The sequence below is a fragment of the Carassius gibelio genome, chromosome B22 (assembly GCF_023724105.1).
Source record: "Carassius gibelio isolate Cgi1373 ecotype wild population from Czech Republic chromosome B22, carGib1.2-hapl.c, whole genome shotgun sequence".
NCBI lineage: Eukaryota > Metazoa > Chordata > Actinopteri > Cypriniformes > Cyprinidae > Carassius > Carassius gibelio.
In genome coordinates this window covers 35,204,243-35,219,189 of record NC_068417.1, presented here as the reverse complement: position 1 = coordinate 35,219,189, position 14,947 = coordinate 35,204,243, and the positions used below count along the sequence as shown (strand labels likewise).

Here is a 14,947-nt window from a genome sequence, read left to right as displayed (position 1 = left end):
AAGTAATCCATAATATCTGTATTTTAAATGTAATATAAGCTATTTAATCATTTTAAGCAACAGTTTAAATATGAAAAATATGAAACGGCACAATTATAAAAGTTCAAATTCAGAAAAGTTACACCTTTTTTATTTTTTGGACATTAACCTCTGATTCCCCTCAATCATCAGTTGTCTAATTATAGTCTTAATTTACTTTTAACAAGGCTTGTTCTAAATAATAATAGTCTAAACATTCATCCTCCCATTCACTCAGTTCATCCTTCGGTTGTTGGAGCTTCATAATCATGATGTCACACCGGCACTTAGTATTAGTCCTTAAAGTCTAACACTAATTTTGTCATTTTCTTATTAAAAAATCAGCTTTTTTCCCAATGGCATTCATAGTCACATGTAAAACCTTCACTTAACTTGAATGTACATACCTTGTCATGACCCAAAACCTTCAGAATGACATCTGAATGACCGCATAGTCTATAAAAATCACATTCCCAGCAGTATTTCATGTCAATCGCATTTTAATTGTTTACTGAGATCATTTCAAACTGGAGAGCAGTATCCACACAATGTAAAACACATCATTAAATCTCGTGATTCGTCTTCACATCACACATCTAGAGTCTCAGAGTTGTTCGTAGCCTCGGTTGCGGCGTTCTCTGACGAGCACAAACGTCAGAATGGCGATGAGGCAAATCGCTGCAGCTACAGCACCCAGAATAATGGGGATCATGCGCTTGTTGTAATCCTCCCAGCACTCAACCTCTGAAATCAATGCATTACAAATCCTGTTATTCTTGGGCAAACAGGTTAACAGAACATAGATGTGTTTGCGTAGTATATAAAAACAGCATCTCTGCGGTCTACGATGTGAAATGTGTGTACCTTTTCCAAACGCTCCGTTAGCCAGACCAAAGGCTTGAATCTTTAGTGGCACCAGTTTGACTTTCAAGAAGCTTGCCAGTATCAGAGTTGTCTGAGACTTGCAATTGAAGCTTAGACCATTTTTTGCTTTGAATAGCTTATCGTGACTTACAACTCCTACATAGGTTTTATCTGTGGATTAGATGAACAGAATATAAAATGCATTCTCTTAACCCAGTTTATTGTTCATTTACTACTATACATCAAGTTTACCATTGCGGGTTTATCCCAGTGTTAACTCTTCATGCGTTTTGTTTATGCATTTTGGCTAATTATCTAAACGACCACACAGTTTTAAGGGCCTGAAAACAAAAACCTTTCAAAACTATGGAAGGCCAAAGGGGTCAAAAGTCTTTAAACAGAACATGTGAAATTTGACCATGACCGAACGTATTGTTTGTCCACATAAATTCAGCATTTTGGATGGGTCTCTTTTGTATATGTAGACGAGGTCATTCTGGACGTGTTACGGCATCAGTTTTCATAGTTTCTTTAGTACATGTAAATATACTGTTTTACCGTTTAGACAACATATTTGAACTTTAAAAATGTAATTAAAAAATTTTACCCAAAAGCTGGGTTAGTCCATATTTGACCCAAATTTGGTTGAAATAATCCCGCATTTTTTAAGTGTAATATCTGATGTTTGCATTCATGTATAAAAGTGTAATATTATGACATCCGTTGTCTCAAATACAGTAATTTTATCGACTGCTGTGTAATTGTTGTCCCATTAACACGCACAAACAGTGTGTTTTTGCAGGTAAAATTTGACCCGTTCCATTTAAAGACTTTTGCCTCCATGTGCCTTCCACGGGAAATGATACCATTATGTCGTCTGTGTAAACTGTAAAAGTGTGAATTTGTGAAAACGGTAACATTGAGCATATTTCTTTAAAAGGTCACATCGCCAACTACTGACAGACAGTATTTTGTATCATTTTCACAGATTTATGTGGATGAGGAAAACAATGTTATCTGTAAGTGAAGTTTTTTGAAATTGCAAATGAAAAAGTAGTTTTGTTTTTTGTGTATTATTGTAGCATAAATGTACCATTAGAGCAGTCTGCCCGAATCTAACATTAACTTTTTAGAGTGAATTATTATAATTTTTTTTACAGTGCATGTCATGCAATTTTTTTTTTCACCAGAATAGTATGTGTGTACTGTTTGTGTCCTGGACGATTTTTGTAAAAGATTTTTGTAACTTTGTATTTAGTGGTGTTGAAATGAATCATGCACATCGATGTGTGTTAAGAGTCAACCACACCCTCCTAAAACTGCTTGGTCTAACACGCCCCCACGTTTACACTATTGTGTGGGAATATTTGCTTAATGCCACCCAAATGTTCACGCAAAGAAAGAAAGCATTATTTTTATTCCTGCTTTTGCCGCCGCTGTCGTGTTGTGGAGTCGCTGTGTTTCATTTTGAAAGCGACGCTACTTTGTTTGGCCTTCCAGAAGAGGACACGAAATCTAGAAATCAGTGGTTAAGTTGTATTTACAACACTGTTCCAGAACAGTTCAACCCAAATATTCAGATGAGTGCAGCAAATTTTATGGAGGATTGGGAGAGAAGACTACAATGCCGTGTCTGTTTCTATAAAGTGGGCCAATAACAACTTAGCAAGGACAGTCTGGCGCTTCTGACTCACAGTCTGTAAGTCTGTTTTCATATGTAAAGGATTGGCCACTGATTATTCAAATACAAGTTTCGAGCAGTGTAGAGTAAAGCTGCTTGTTTGTCATTTCTCCAATCACAAATTCAGACTTGATTTTATATGTATGCGGTGTGATAAGCAACATAACATGTAAAAAGGGAGTTTAAGTGATTATAATCAGTAATTATGTCCCCACTGGATGCTACAAATGTCTTGTTTGTAATAGGTTTTATTGGTTTTGTCTCGCCACTCCCGGGAGATGACATCACAGTATGGTAAGGGGCATGACATGTCTGTCACACGCTTGAGGCATTCGGCCAATCACAATGCACTGGATAGCTGGCCAATCAGAGCACACCTCACTTTTCAGAACAATGACTTTGTAAAAATTAACGCATTTCAGAAGGCAGTGCATAGAGGGAAAAAAATGTACAGTATATGGAAAATAATGTATTTTTAGCAACCCCATCTGACCCTTTAAAACTGACACTCTATGATCTAAAAAAAAAAGAAAAACTCATAACTTTAATTGTCTGTAAACGTTTGGATATTTAAAGCATTCTCATATACTGAAATAACTTTTTGTTTTTCACTTGTAACTGTGATTACTTTACATTTGTTTGTATGTTTTAAAGCTATAGCCTATTTAATTTTTTAGGTTCTTAACAATTGTTTTGATTAATTATTAATTTGTTTTTATTTGTAAAAGTAGCCTGCTTATATAATTTAATAAAAAGAAAAATGCACAAAATACATTTTATATGATCATGATGAATTGTGATATTGAATCGTTGACATCTTAATTGTAATTGAAACAAATTGTGAAACTATTAACGGTTAACAGTCCTAACGTAGATTGCACATGTACGATGACTTGGTTTTGCACTAATCAATTGTTCCAGAAGGTGGCAACGTTGGCCGTAGTTTCACAGTAGAAAATGAAACTAAATAAATAGAACAAAAACAACATAAATTTAAATGCTTGCCAAAATACACAGAGACAGAAAACAGTGTAAAACAAGGATAAAAATTGGTTGTGTTTTTTAAGATGAAGGAATTTGATGGAAATGTTTGCGTCGTCATCAAGATGTGTGGAGTTTCTTCTCGACAGGTATAGTATTTTTGCCAATTGTTATCTCTTAACTCTCAAACCCCAGATAAAATATTAACGTATTTTTTATGATAAGAATAATCGTGATGAAAAGTGCGCGATAATGTTTTTTGTAAAGGTTGTAGTGTAATTTATACTTACTCTGGCAATTTTTACAAGGTGGGACAGGTTTCAGAAGACCTTTGACGTTGCTCACATAGGAGAGATCACCTTCCTGCAAGTGTGGGGAAATATCGCATTGCATGTAGATGAAGGCTGCTTGTTTTGCATGTTTATCCTCAAAGATAAAACTTATCATTGAGATAAAAGCTACTGTAGGTACCTTGATGAAAGTGAACTCCAGATGTCCGCCATCAAACTCCAGTGACAAAACAGACTTTTGGCCCCCACAGAATCCTGTGACTCGTGTATAGCTGGGATTCACATTGAAATAATACTTCTTCTGCAATACAAGTGTGGGATACAGTGTGATTACGGCATCAGCATCATGATAGTATGAAAATACTGTAAAATTAACAATATATATACAGTTCAAGACACTCAAATTTGGTGTGACTGCACAGAAATTGAAGGCATAAAAGAATATACTTAAGTGCAAACTTAATCTAATGTTTTCAGATATTAACATCCATTGGAATTAAGTGAAAATCTATTATAGTTTACATTTGTGTTATATTAGTTTAGCTGAACATTTAAGTGTTTTGGTCTTATCCACTTAATTAGGACTTAAGCACATTTTAAGTAACATACTTTTGTAATTTCTATTGACGCTCGTTTCTAATGTATTTTAAATATGCACATATATTAACTTTAAATGTATTAACTTTAAATACATTGATTAAGATGCTACAAGTAGTTGATGATTAAACAAGTATTTTAGTTTGTTAGTTGACACATCAAAGATTACTTTTTATAGCATTCAAAATGCATTTTAGCGCACTTTTTAAAAGTATACGTTAGAGTGTTCTGAATAAGTGATGAAAGCACGCTTAAATTACACTCAAGTGGCTTTTTTATTCCATTAATATTACACTATGTGCAAGAAGTGTTTTTAAAATAAACTTAAGATTTGAGGTTTACTACAAATGCACATTCAATACAACTAAGAGTACTTATATCTTACATGGGATTACAGTTCACTTTGTAGTTTATCTTAATTATGGACTATTCCATTCCGCCATCAAACAATTGAAGATATTAGAAAGATGTACCCTTAAGGATGCTGACCCAGTGTAAAACTGCTGTGCCCATACAAGATCGGCACATTTTTTCTGTCAGTGCAGTGAGCCGTTGACAATTTTGGTGGTAAACCAAGTGAGTTCTCACCCTTTTTAGAAAATGCTGAGGAGCTGAATAAAAATGCTGAGAAAATAACAAGCTTACTTTGTTCTCTCGCACCACAAACTCCACTCCCATATCGGCCAGCACACACGCTTTGCCCTGAAGGTTCTTCAAGGTGTACAGAAACTTAGGCGGGGAGCTTTCTTTGGGCTGGAGAACGGGTCTCTGGGACAGATAGGTAATGGGAGGATCACTGTTGATGATGGCAGGAACTTCATCCGCTGTAGCTGAAAGTTGAAGAGGGGTTGAGGCTAGAGAGCTTCCTGTAAACACAAAAAAACGGGGGGCTTTAAAACCATTACATGAAGTGTTAACCAACACAGCGCTACCAGAACCTATTATTGATGCTGTTAAGCTGACACATTTTTGCTTTATTCTTGATTCTCGGAAATGACGCTATAACTTACTAGAACTTTCTAGTTATAAATATATCCATGCATTTATTTTTCTAAATATGAATCACCATCATTTATAAGAGTATATGCAAATTGTGTAGGATCATTAACCATTAAAATCACTATTTGACTTCATATGAAAGGCAGGTCAACTCACCTAGCCAATGCATGGAAGGCATCAGAAGAAGCAAAGCGGCGTAGTAACTTGCATGAGTCATTTTGAGAAAGTGGCTTTTGTGTTTAAGGGCAGTTGCTCTTATGGCATCAGCTCTGAAGCCACAGTAAAATAATGCACATGTGGCTGTGAAGGAAGACACTTATGCTCTGATGCTGTCAGCAATTATCTGGCATCAGGAAGCTTCTTTAGCCAAGCCCACATTTAGTAAACCCAGTAATGATATGAGTGAAAACGCTATATTGGTGTAAAACGTATATTCCAGATCAAGAGTTTTAGCTCTTAATTGATTTTCTAAGCAAGCTAGACATCTCTTTGATTACAAAGTAGTGGCACAGTGGTAGAGTTGGTGCCAGTTATAGGATCTTGCCCAAATTCAGTGCCGCCAACAGGTCAGTTGTCACTAATATATTCCATACTTTTTTGTCGGAGAAAAAATCCATTCAGTGCCTCAAAGGGTTCAATTACACAGCAACTTGAATTGCCAATAACTTGAATAAATTCCATTTTCTAGGAAATTTTTTTTTCCTGAATATTTCACATTCATCACAACTACCAACTTTGTTCACTGTTTAACCATGTGTATCTGTTTTGAAAACAAAACTATGAAAATATAAGCACTTTTATTAAAAACAATAATTCAGGACACAATGTAATAACTTTTCTTCAAGTGTGTAACTTTATGGTTTTGCAGATCACTCAGACACGTAAGTTCACACTTTTGTGGCTCCGTTCACTTTTTTACTTCCCTTTCCAATTTGGTTGGTTGTGGAACTCTTGAGTGTGTGTGCGTCTGTTTGTCTTCAAGTTTCTTGTTTATTTATAGATTTTCTTTTTTAAGTTTAAAATGTATAAGTGCAATCCATATTGTTACAGATTAATTTGAAAATTATCTTACCAATAATTATTCAATATATATGAAAGCATGAAACACTTTTTTTGGTTGTTTTTGTCTAGATAATTATTCAGAAGAACAAAAAAATGCAGTTAATAAAAAAAAAAAAAACACTTGACAAACGTTTAAGTTTCTAAATTAAGTTATTTATACTTTTTGTGGTGCTTAAAGACTCTGTAGATTGCAATAAAAAAAGTAGACAGTCGTTTTGATGCCAAAAAAAGCAATGTTTTCTAAATGGAGAACTGTTCAACTCAAACAATCAGCATTCCTCTTAAAAGATCTTTGAAAACAACCTGATAGCTTCATTTTAAAGTAATTTTGAATATTTTTCTTAATAGTAATAATATTTTGAATATTTTGCTTGCTATTCCTCATTTTGAGTGATATACAGTACATGTAGCAAAATTAGCAAAACAAAAGTAGCTAAGACAAATTGCCAACACTTAAAAAAAATGTTGAATGCAGTGTTGGGGAGAGTTGCTTTTAAAAGTAGCACAGTACAATATTGCGTTACTTCATAAAAAGTAACTTATTATTACTTTTGCATTACTTTTCATCATCTGGACGGCTTGCTTATTTGTTTTCAATAACAAAAGAAACAAAAAAAATTATTTGTATTTATTTTTAAAAAAAATTGTAACTGTAAATACCATTTTACGCCAAAAGTGATATTAATAAGAACCAGGTTGAATGATAGGTGTACTGTCTGTGAATCAATGGGAAAACAAAGTAACTTGAATTACTTATTTAAACAAATTACTGAGACTCAATTTGGTGCGAGATCCTGTCTTTAATTCCATGAGAGGAAAATACACAGTACAGGTCAAAGGTAGAGAGGACAAAGTATGGGCTTAAATACACAATGCTGCTTTTGTCAATTTACTTAACACAACTTTGCATTCTAACGCTGCTTGTGTGTCTGTTATGAAGCACTGGACTTTTCTTAAAAAACTAATAAAAATACTTTAAAAAATACTTTACAATAACATGAAAATTTGAGATAAACTGGTCAAATAAATCCAAAAACCAATAAATACTGTAATCAATAATCTATCCGTAGACTGGACTTGCACACACTTTCTTTTTGCCTGAGAGCTGGTGCTTGACTCCAGGACACATGGAACGCTCTGAAATGATCTTTTGGAACTGATTGTCCACCAAAATAAAATGTTAAAACTGTGATCTGATGTAAATTTGTGCACCATCATGTAAAGGTCTCAGTGAAGGTCTCTTATCATTGGTTTGGTGTGTTGATTCAGAGAACTTGTGAGTGTTTTGGAGAGCATCTCAGATGAGTAAACATTTACCACCACACCATATTTGGACAGCTGGAGATACAGACACAGAATTGAGCTTTCTAACAGTGAGTAAATCATTACAGAGACAGATAGAGTTCAGCGTGGACACTTCAGAACTCTCTCGCTCCAACACAGTTGGGTTTCCAGAGGAGCACAATGATGCGAGACAAGATCTTGATGGTTTTTGCGCTAGCTTGGCTGTATTCTTCTGGAGGACATGGACAAACTGACATTAAAATTCCGTGTGATGATAAACGTGTGGAGAATGTTGTGAATTTAACTCTTATCACGCATAATAAGATATTAACTGAAGGTGGTCAACTGGCTCTCTATGAAATCCTGGAGGCTACAAAGGTAGGATGTAGTTTTGCTCTTTGCATTGTACAATATTTAACCTCTAGGCAACTCTAGGTTGTCCTGCACTCTTAAAAATAAAGGTTTTTATTGGCATCGAAGGTCCCACGAAGAGCCTTTAACATCCATGCAACCTTGTCAATGCACAAAAGGTTCTTTAGTTTGGTGAAATGTTCTTCATGCTAAGAAATAATGGTTAAATTTAAGAACTGTTCACTGAAATATTTTTTTTTTGGTAAACAATAAATGTTTCTTCTGTGGCATCACTGCGAAAACCCCCTTATGAAACTTTTATTTTTAAGAGTGCAGCAATGCGATAGAAGAGCCATTTTCCCACTTCACTCTTCCAAAAGGGTGTTTTTGCAGTGATGTCATAGAAGAACCTTTTTTGGTTCCCCAAAGAACCTTTCATTGAACAGTTCCTAAAAGAACCATTTTGAAAAACATTTTATAGAACCCTTTTTGGACTATAAAGAACCTTTTCTGCACTTGAAAGATTCTATGGATGTTTAAGTTTCCTTATAGCACAATTGATGCCAATAAAGAAACTTTATTTTGAAGAGTGTAGTGAGAACCTTTAGTGGTTCCATTGAGGTTAAAAGTTCTTCATGGATCCATCGATGCCAATAAACAACCTTCATTGTTAAGAGTTTAGCATAATACAGTAATTTTCACAGACCCAGAATGAATCGGTGGAAGTGGTGTTTGTACGGTTCACAAGTAGAGAAACAGACTGTCCTGCAGGCGGAGACAAGGTTTGGTATGAATGTGACTACCTGCAACAAACGGATAAGGTAAGATCTCATGAAGTCATCACATTCATGAAGATGATCTACATTCATTGTTGGCAAAAAAAACCCCTCTTGCATTTAGAAGCAACACTAACCTAGTGCGACAGTCAATTATATCAGTTATAAAGATTAACGTAAATTATACAAATATTGCAACAGTCAATTATATCAGTTATAAAGATTAGCATCAATTATACAAATATTTTTCCAAACACAATCAACTACTTTTAAAAGTAATGCTTTAAAATATTGCGTTACTCCATAAAAAGTAACTTATTTTGAAAGTAATACATTATGTAACTTTTGCGTTTCTTTTGATCAGATAAGCGCGGCTTGCTAATTTGTTTTGTTTAATAACAAAAAGCCCAAAAGTTACCTTTTTGTCAACTGTAAAGACCCTTCTGAAGAAAACGCATCTTCTTGAAAATGAAATCTGAATACAGATTTGTGTTACTTGTAATGCATTACCCCCAGCACTGGTGTTAAGTGAATAACAGTAGGCTTTGACCATGATTATAGTACTGTACATGTATATTTTGTGGTTCCTCAGGCAATCATAAACTGTCAAGCGAAAGTCCAGTTTGAAGAAGCAGATCAAAAGTTACTGTTGCATGACTGTACAGGTATGTCGCAACCGCAATTTAATCCCTTTCTTAATTTACAGTTATATGTGCACACAGTAATTTTTCTGTATTAAAACTTAGGAGGAATAGCACTTTTCTGCCCTAGAAATGCAAGCTATTGTAACTACAAAAATAAAGCATAAAAGTATTTACTCAATAATTTAATGATATATTAACTTTCTCGACAGCTGAGCCAGCTGCTTCCTCTAAAGTCGCCCAGTGTCTGGGCTGCCCTGAAAAGATCGACCTACATCACAAAGAACTGAAAGAACCACTCATTTATTCTTTGTCGAAAGCCAACAGCATTGTCAAACACAATCATTTCTTTATCTTTAGGCACTTGACATTTGCAACAAAACAGGTAAATTACTTCTTTTTCGCTCAGCTGTTTGATTCCCAGGGATAAGACCAATGGCCTGAATGCAATATAAAGTGACTTTGGGAAGAGTTGTCTTCCAAATGCACAAGTATGAATGTAAAATCACCTCATTTAATCCATTGGACTGTTTTTGTCAGATTGGGCTGTTGGCTGCATTTGGTCAAACTGGTCAAACTCAAGATCATCAAGGTTAATGTTGTGCTGTTGTGGATCTTTTCTGTTTCTAGGTGGTGGCTGGATTCAGGTATAAATTGCAGTTTTTGATTGAGAAGAGCAATTGCACCAGGGCAGAATTCAAAGTGGTTACTGAGGAGTGCCACCCAATGCAGGAAAAAACGGTAACATCCAAAATCACTCTTTTCTTTTTTTTTTTTTGAATGCCAGTGTAGTTTAATATTTGAAGAGCTCAGATGTAAAAGTCTAAGAGACAATATTGTTATCAGGCTCCTGTGTGTAGTTTCAGTAATCTTCACTTGAATGGCAATGAATAGATTCTGAAGTGAAATAACTGATCATAAACATAGGAGCCTAAGAAAAATACTCATTTTATAAGGCACTTAGAGGCTTTTGCATCGTTGAACTCTTCATTTATTAATTTAGTCTGAGATAGAACAATAATAAGGAATGTGTCCAGTACTAGTGTACTTGTAGCCAGCCTCTCACATAAGTTGTTGTTTAGGAGGTTTTGCAGTGTAACTCTACTGTGGATGTGGCTCCTTGGAGGCACGAGAGGCCAGAAGTGCATGTTGAATGTGAAACAATGGTTACTAAGGTGGGCCAACCCGTCACTCTTTTGATTTTGTTAAACAATATAGATCTTTTTTTAAAGCATTGTGATAGATTTTCAATGACCCCATTTGTGCCCAACGTCTTGTTTTCAGTCTGTCGCAAGATTTAAACGACCACCAGGCTGGTCTCCTATTAGGAAACTAAAACCGCTCAACTGTCCTTCCATACCCTGGAGAGAGTTCAAGCCAGTCATCGTCAGCATCGCTCCTCCAAACACTACAGAGTCTTCACAGACCGAAGCAGATCCTGCATTCAATGACCAGGATCTGCTAAGCTGAGAAGCTTGCGTGTGTTTGTTTAACTGGATACCTAAAATAAAAAAAGAAAGAAGGATGAAAGGAAATTCAACTACCTTTCTACAATAATTCACAGTACACTGTCTCATATTTCACAATAAAGACCAAGAACCAAATATGCTGTTTACTGGAATTGTTTTGCACGTCCCTGTATCATAATATTTTCCCACATATATTAAGCAAGAAAATGCAAATTGGTCACGTGATCAATAGTTGCTTCTGAGCTGTGCTTTATAAATTGCTACATCGACAAAATAGCTCCCATTTTGCCCTCTTATGTAGTATGATGTAGTCAAAAACTGAAAAGTTTTTCGTTTGCATTTGTAATGTATACGCGACAACGATTTCAAAACAATTCGCGTTTACACATATCCATGAAAATGGCCAAAAATGCTGTATTACTTATTCCAGGCTAGTAGATGGCACTTTCACCTTGTTAGTAAACCGTAACAGTATGCAGGTGACAATTATATATTTTAAATGATGTGTCTCCGCTGTTGGTTGTAGTATTGGTGAAGTAAATCCACTCTTTGCTGAAGAAGCGTTAGCAATCTCTTGAGCAGCAACAACAGTATCATATACTCCACTATTGTTGTGTATGTTTGTTCGCGCTTGCCTTTAAAATCGACATGTACTGTGCATGTCTACATACCTAACACAAACTATGCATGCGCATAATGTCACCGTTTTCAAACATTCCCGTATTGGGTGTTTACACAGAAACAATAAAGTTGCTGTTTTCAAAAAACTTGTACTTTGAAACACAGTCTTCTAAAATGTACGCTTGTGGCGGAGCTAGAAAGTCAAAACACATGACGTGATCTGTTGATTGACTGCCAACAAATGGGAACGGCAGTGTAATCTGAAAGGAAGTGAGGTAATTGTATTTAAATAGTAGTAAAAAGAGGGAATAGGAGGAGGGAAAAGAAAAGTGGATTTGGGAAGGAAGGAAGGAAGGTGGATGACATTGATTGCAAATGTCTGTGGTAAAAGACGCAGGGGTTATCTGCGAGTGCACACTTGGTATGGTGCTACGCAATCAATTTAGTGTTTTGAGGAACGATTTCTCCAAACTAAGGATACCAGTGCTGAGTGTGTTTTACCTTCCTTCGTAGCCTCCAATTCATCTGAATACGAGTTTGATGGTTTCGGGTGATCATATTATCAAAATACCATGAATGATAATAAATCAAAAAGAAAAGGCACTAACTAACTAACAAATAAATAAATTACAAATTTGTATATTTTAATGTTAATATAGTCAATGTAATGTTTTTTGAGCAGATAATTGTCTTCAACTGTTGCTTTTACTTCGCCATATTAAAAAGTATCTGTGGCCATTTTTCAAAGTGCTTACTCTAATAATTTTTTTATTATGTTATCTGTTAAATAATGACACTTTGTAATAGGCCTACCGAATGAAATTCATTTCTTCTTTTTCATTTCTTTTCCATAATTCCATTGTATGGACAAGAATTTCAAACCGGTTTAGAAATCAGAGAAGATCTCCTGTGTATAAAAGTTGTGGCGATCTAATTGTTCAATAACTATTACTTATTTGTTAACGCTGAGATGTTTACATTATTTTGTGTTTCATTTTCACTCCTAACCCATTTGACAAAAAAAAAAAAAACAATTACAAAAGGAGTTGTTTGCAACTGGCCACATTCCCTTAAAACGGCTATTTCTTGTCATAGATGTTCCGGTAATTAACTGATCTTCTCCGGAAATAAAAATGGTTGGTAATTGTAGTCAAAGATGAGGTTAGGTGTACATCAGTGGCTTGATGTTTGAGGTTCACGGGTCAGACGTATGACTCATCATGCTGACGTTCTCAGGTGGACGGAGCTAGCGTTTCGTTTGCATTGTCTTCGGAGGTGCTTTGGGGTCGTGTCCCATGACATCTACAGCATCTCATGTACCACGTCTCATCTACAACATCTCATGCATTTAGAACGGATTTGTGTCATTGCTCAGAGAGCTTATAAACGGTTGAGATGCTCCTTCTTCTGTTACTTGAGAAGAGTCGCTCACCATATACGCCTGTCTCAAATCAAGTCCTGCTTCCAGCCACAATGGTCAGTGATCGGATCTTTCTTCTAACCGTAACCTGCTCCGTCTTAATGCTGCTAGTTAGCTGCGATGACGTTCTAGAGATCCGCTCGCCAGAAGATGACATGAAAGCTCAAGAGGAGAAAGAACTGGTAAGATCACTTTTGTCAAGAGGGTTTCTTCAGGCACTCTGCAAATCAATCTGAAAGTACAGCTTTAAGAGATGAATGAATTGAGAAAATAACAATATGTTACAGATCGAGGCTCTTCAAGAAGTGCTTGAGAAACTGAGAAACAAACAGATTCCCACTGCAGAGAAGAAGTTCGGTTGGGTCCCCTCGGTAGGTCTTTGGTATACATTTGACACATACGTTAAACATTCATTAAATGACAACAACATTGTAATTAGGTCATTCATATGCAGTACATTTTGAACTCTTTATAAATGATTATCAGCAAAATCGTGTTTTTGGTTGAAACATTTTGTTTAGAGAAAAGGACAAAAGGATTAACTGGAACAAAACGATCAAATTTGTCATATTAAAAATGTATTGTATTGCTTTATGGGCGGGTACGCAACAAAAATCCAATAAAATTGTGAAATGATTCAAATTCACCTATATTTTGACTTAAATGTCTTATTAATGTCTTAGAAAACTGATTTACATTCTTAGAAATGGGAGTGTGATACTGATTTCCAATATTAAAGAGTTAGTTCACCTTTAAAATTTACTCAACCTCATGTTGTTCCAAACCTATAAGTCTCACACATTAGATATTTTTAATATCCTCTCATCCTTTTTCACCATCTTTTGAAAGTCTAGCTACTGAACACGATCCTTTGAGTTCCTGTTTACCATATCTGATGAGCTCTATATGTACGTGTGTTGATTTATATGGGAATAAAAGCCTATTTTAAAAGCAGTCCATGTACACAGTGTTCTTGTAGCTCAATTGGTAGAGCAGTGCGTTATCAAGCGCAAGGTTGGGGGTTCGATTCCCCTGGGAACACGATAGGTAGAAATTGATAGCCTGAATGCATTGTAAGTCGTCTGCTAAATGCTTAAATTTAAAATTTAAATATAAACCAATAAAAGTCCAAAAAAACTTTGGATTAAACCATTCGATTCAATTGGATTACTTTTGATTATTTCCTTTCTGAAGCTTGAACATGATTGATGATTACCTTGACTTTCAATGGATTGACAAAAAAAGAAGAATACTTTTATTCTTGTTCCAAAGATAAACCAAAATATTTAGGCTTTGGAATGATTTTATGTTTAGTAAATGATGACAGAATTTCATTTTGGCATGAAGACCATCCATTATGGGAATATATGAAACAAAAACAACCCAATTTTACACAAGGTGCTCCACAAACTGAGTGTTCCACGTTGCATTCAGTACTTACTAGTATCATGCTGTAATATGAAAGCTATAAAGTCTGACTAAAGCATGAAATGTTGTGTTTAGTGTGATGCAGGTGAGCAGTGTGCGGTTCGTAAGGGCGCTCGCTTCGGGAAGCTGTGCAGCTGTCCAGGAGGAACCACCTGCAGCTTCTCCATCCTCAAGTGTTTGTGAAAGCATGCCTCGTTCTGTCATCATCCAGCGAGTGTTTCATCGTACTGTTAGAGATGTTCGTTGTTTCCCATCAGTTGTAATGTTTTATTAATGCACACATCAAATAAATGCATGCATTTTTGTATATATACCTCTGTTTCTTATTCAAAGTCGTATAACTCTGAGAGAATAATCTTGAAATATTAAAATCGTGTAACTTTGTGGCCACTAGGCGGTACAAAGCTTTCAGTCCCTGAAAATGAAAGCTAAATAAATAAGGGGCTGGTGTCATATCAGAGCTAT

General features: G+C 35.5%; 3 protein-coding genes across 3 annotated transcripts; 2 read left to right on the top strand and 1 right to left on the bottom strand.

Moving 5' to 3' along the window:
* Nucleotides 1–500: 500 nt before the first annotated feature.
* LOC127987435 (lysosome-associated membrane glycoprotein 3) lies at nt 501–5,731 on the bottom strand. Its single transcript, XM_052589761.1, has 6 exons — nt 5,587–5,731; nt 5,077–5,297; nt 4,016–4,135; nt 3,835–3,907; nt 883–1,053; nt 501–762 (listed from the first exon to the last, which is right to left on the bottom strand). The coding sequence occupies exons 1-6, from the start codon at nt 5,645–5,647 to the stop codon at nt 623–625; spliced, it is 786 nt and encodes a 261-aa protein (XP_052445721.1). The 5' UTR covers nt 5,648–5,731; the 3' UTR covers nt 501–622.
* Nucleotides 5,732–7,667: 1,936 nt separating this feature from the next.
* Nucleotides 7,668–11,148, top strand: LOC127987434 (kininogen). The gene is made up of 7 exons (XM_052589760.1): nt 7,668–8,154; nt 8,832–8,948; nt 9,496–9,568; nt 9,757–9,929; nt 10,175–10,285; nt 10,627–10,719; nt 10,829–11,148. Exons 1-7 carry the CDS (start codon nt 7,957–7,959, stop codon nt 11,012–11,014), a joined length of 951 nt encoding a protein of 316 aa, XP_052445720.1. The 5' UTR covers nt 7,668–7,956; the 3' UTR covers nt 11,015–11,148.
* Nucleotides 11,149–11,284: 136 nt separating this feature from the next.
* Nucleotides 11,285–14,793, top strand: cart1 (cocaine- and amphetamine-regulated transcript 1). Its single transcript, XM_052589762.1, has 3 exons — nt 11,285–13,236; nt 13,342–13,425; nt 14,558–14,793. Exons 1-3 carry the CDS (start codon nt 13,030–13,032, stop codon nt 14,663–14,665), a joined length of 399 nt encoding a protein of 132 aa, XP_052445722.1. The 5' UTR covers nt 11,285–13,029; the 3' UTR covers nt 14,666–14,793.
* The last annotated feature ends 154 nt before the right edge of the window (nt 14,794–14,947 follow it).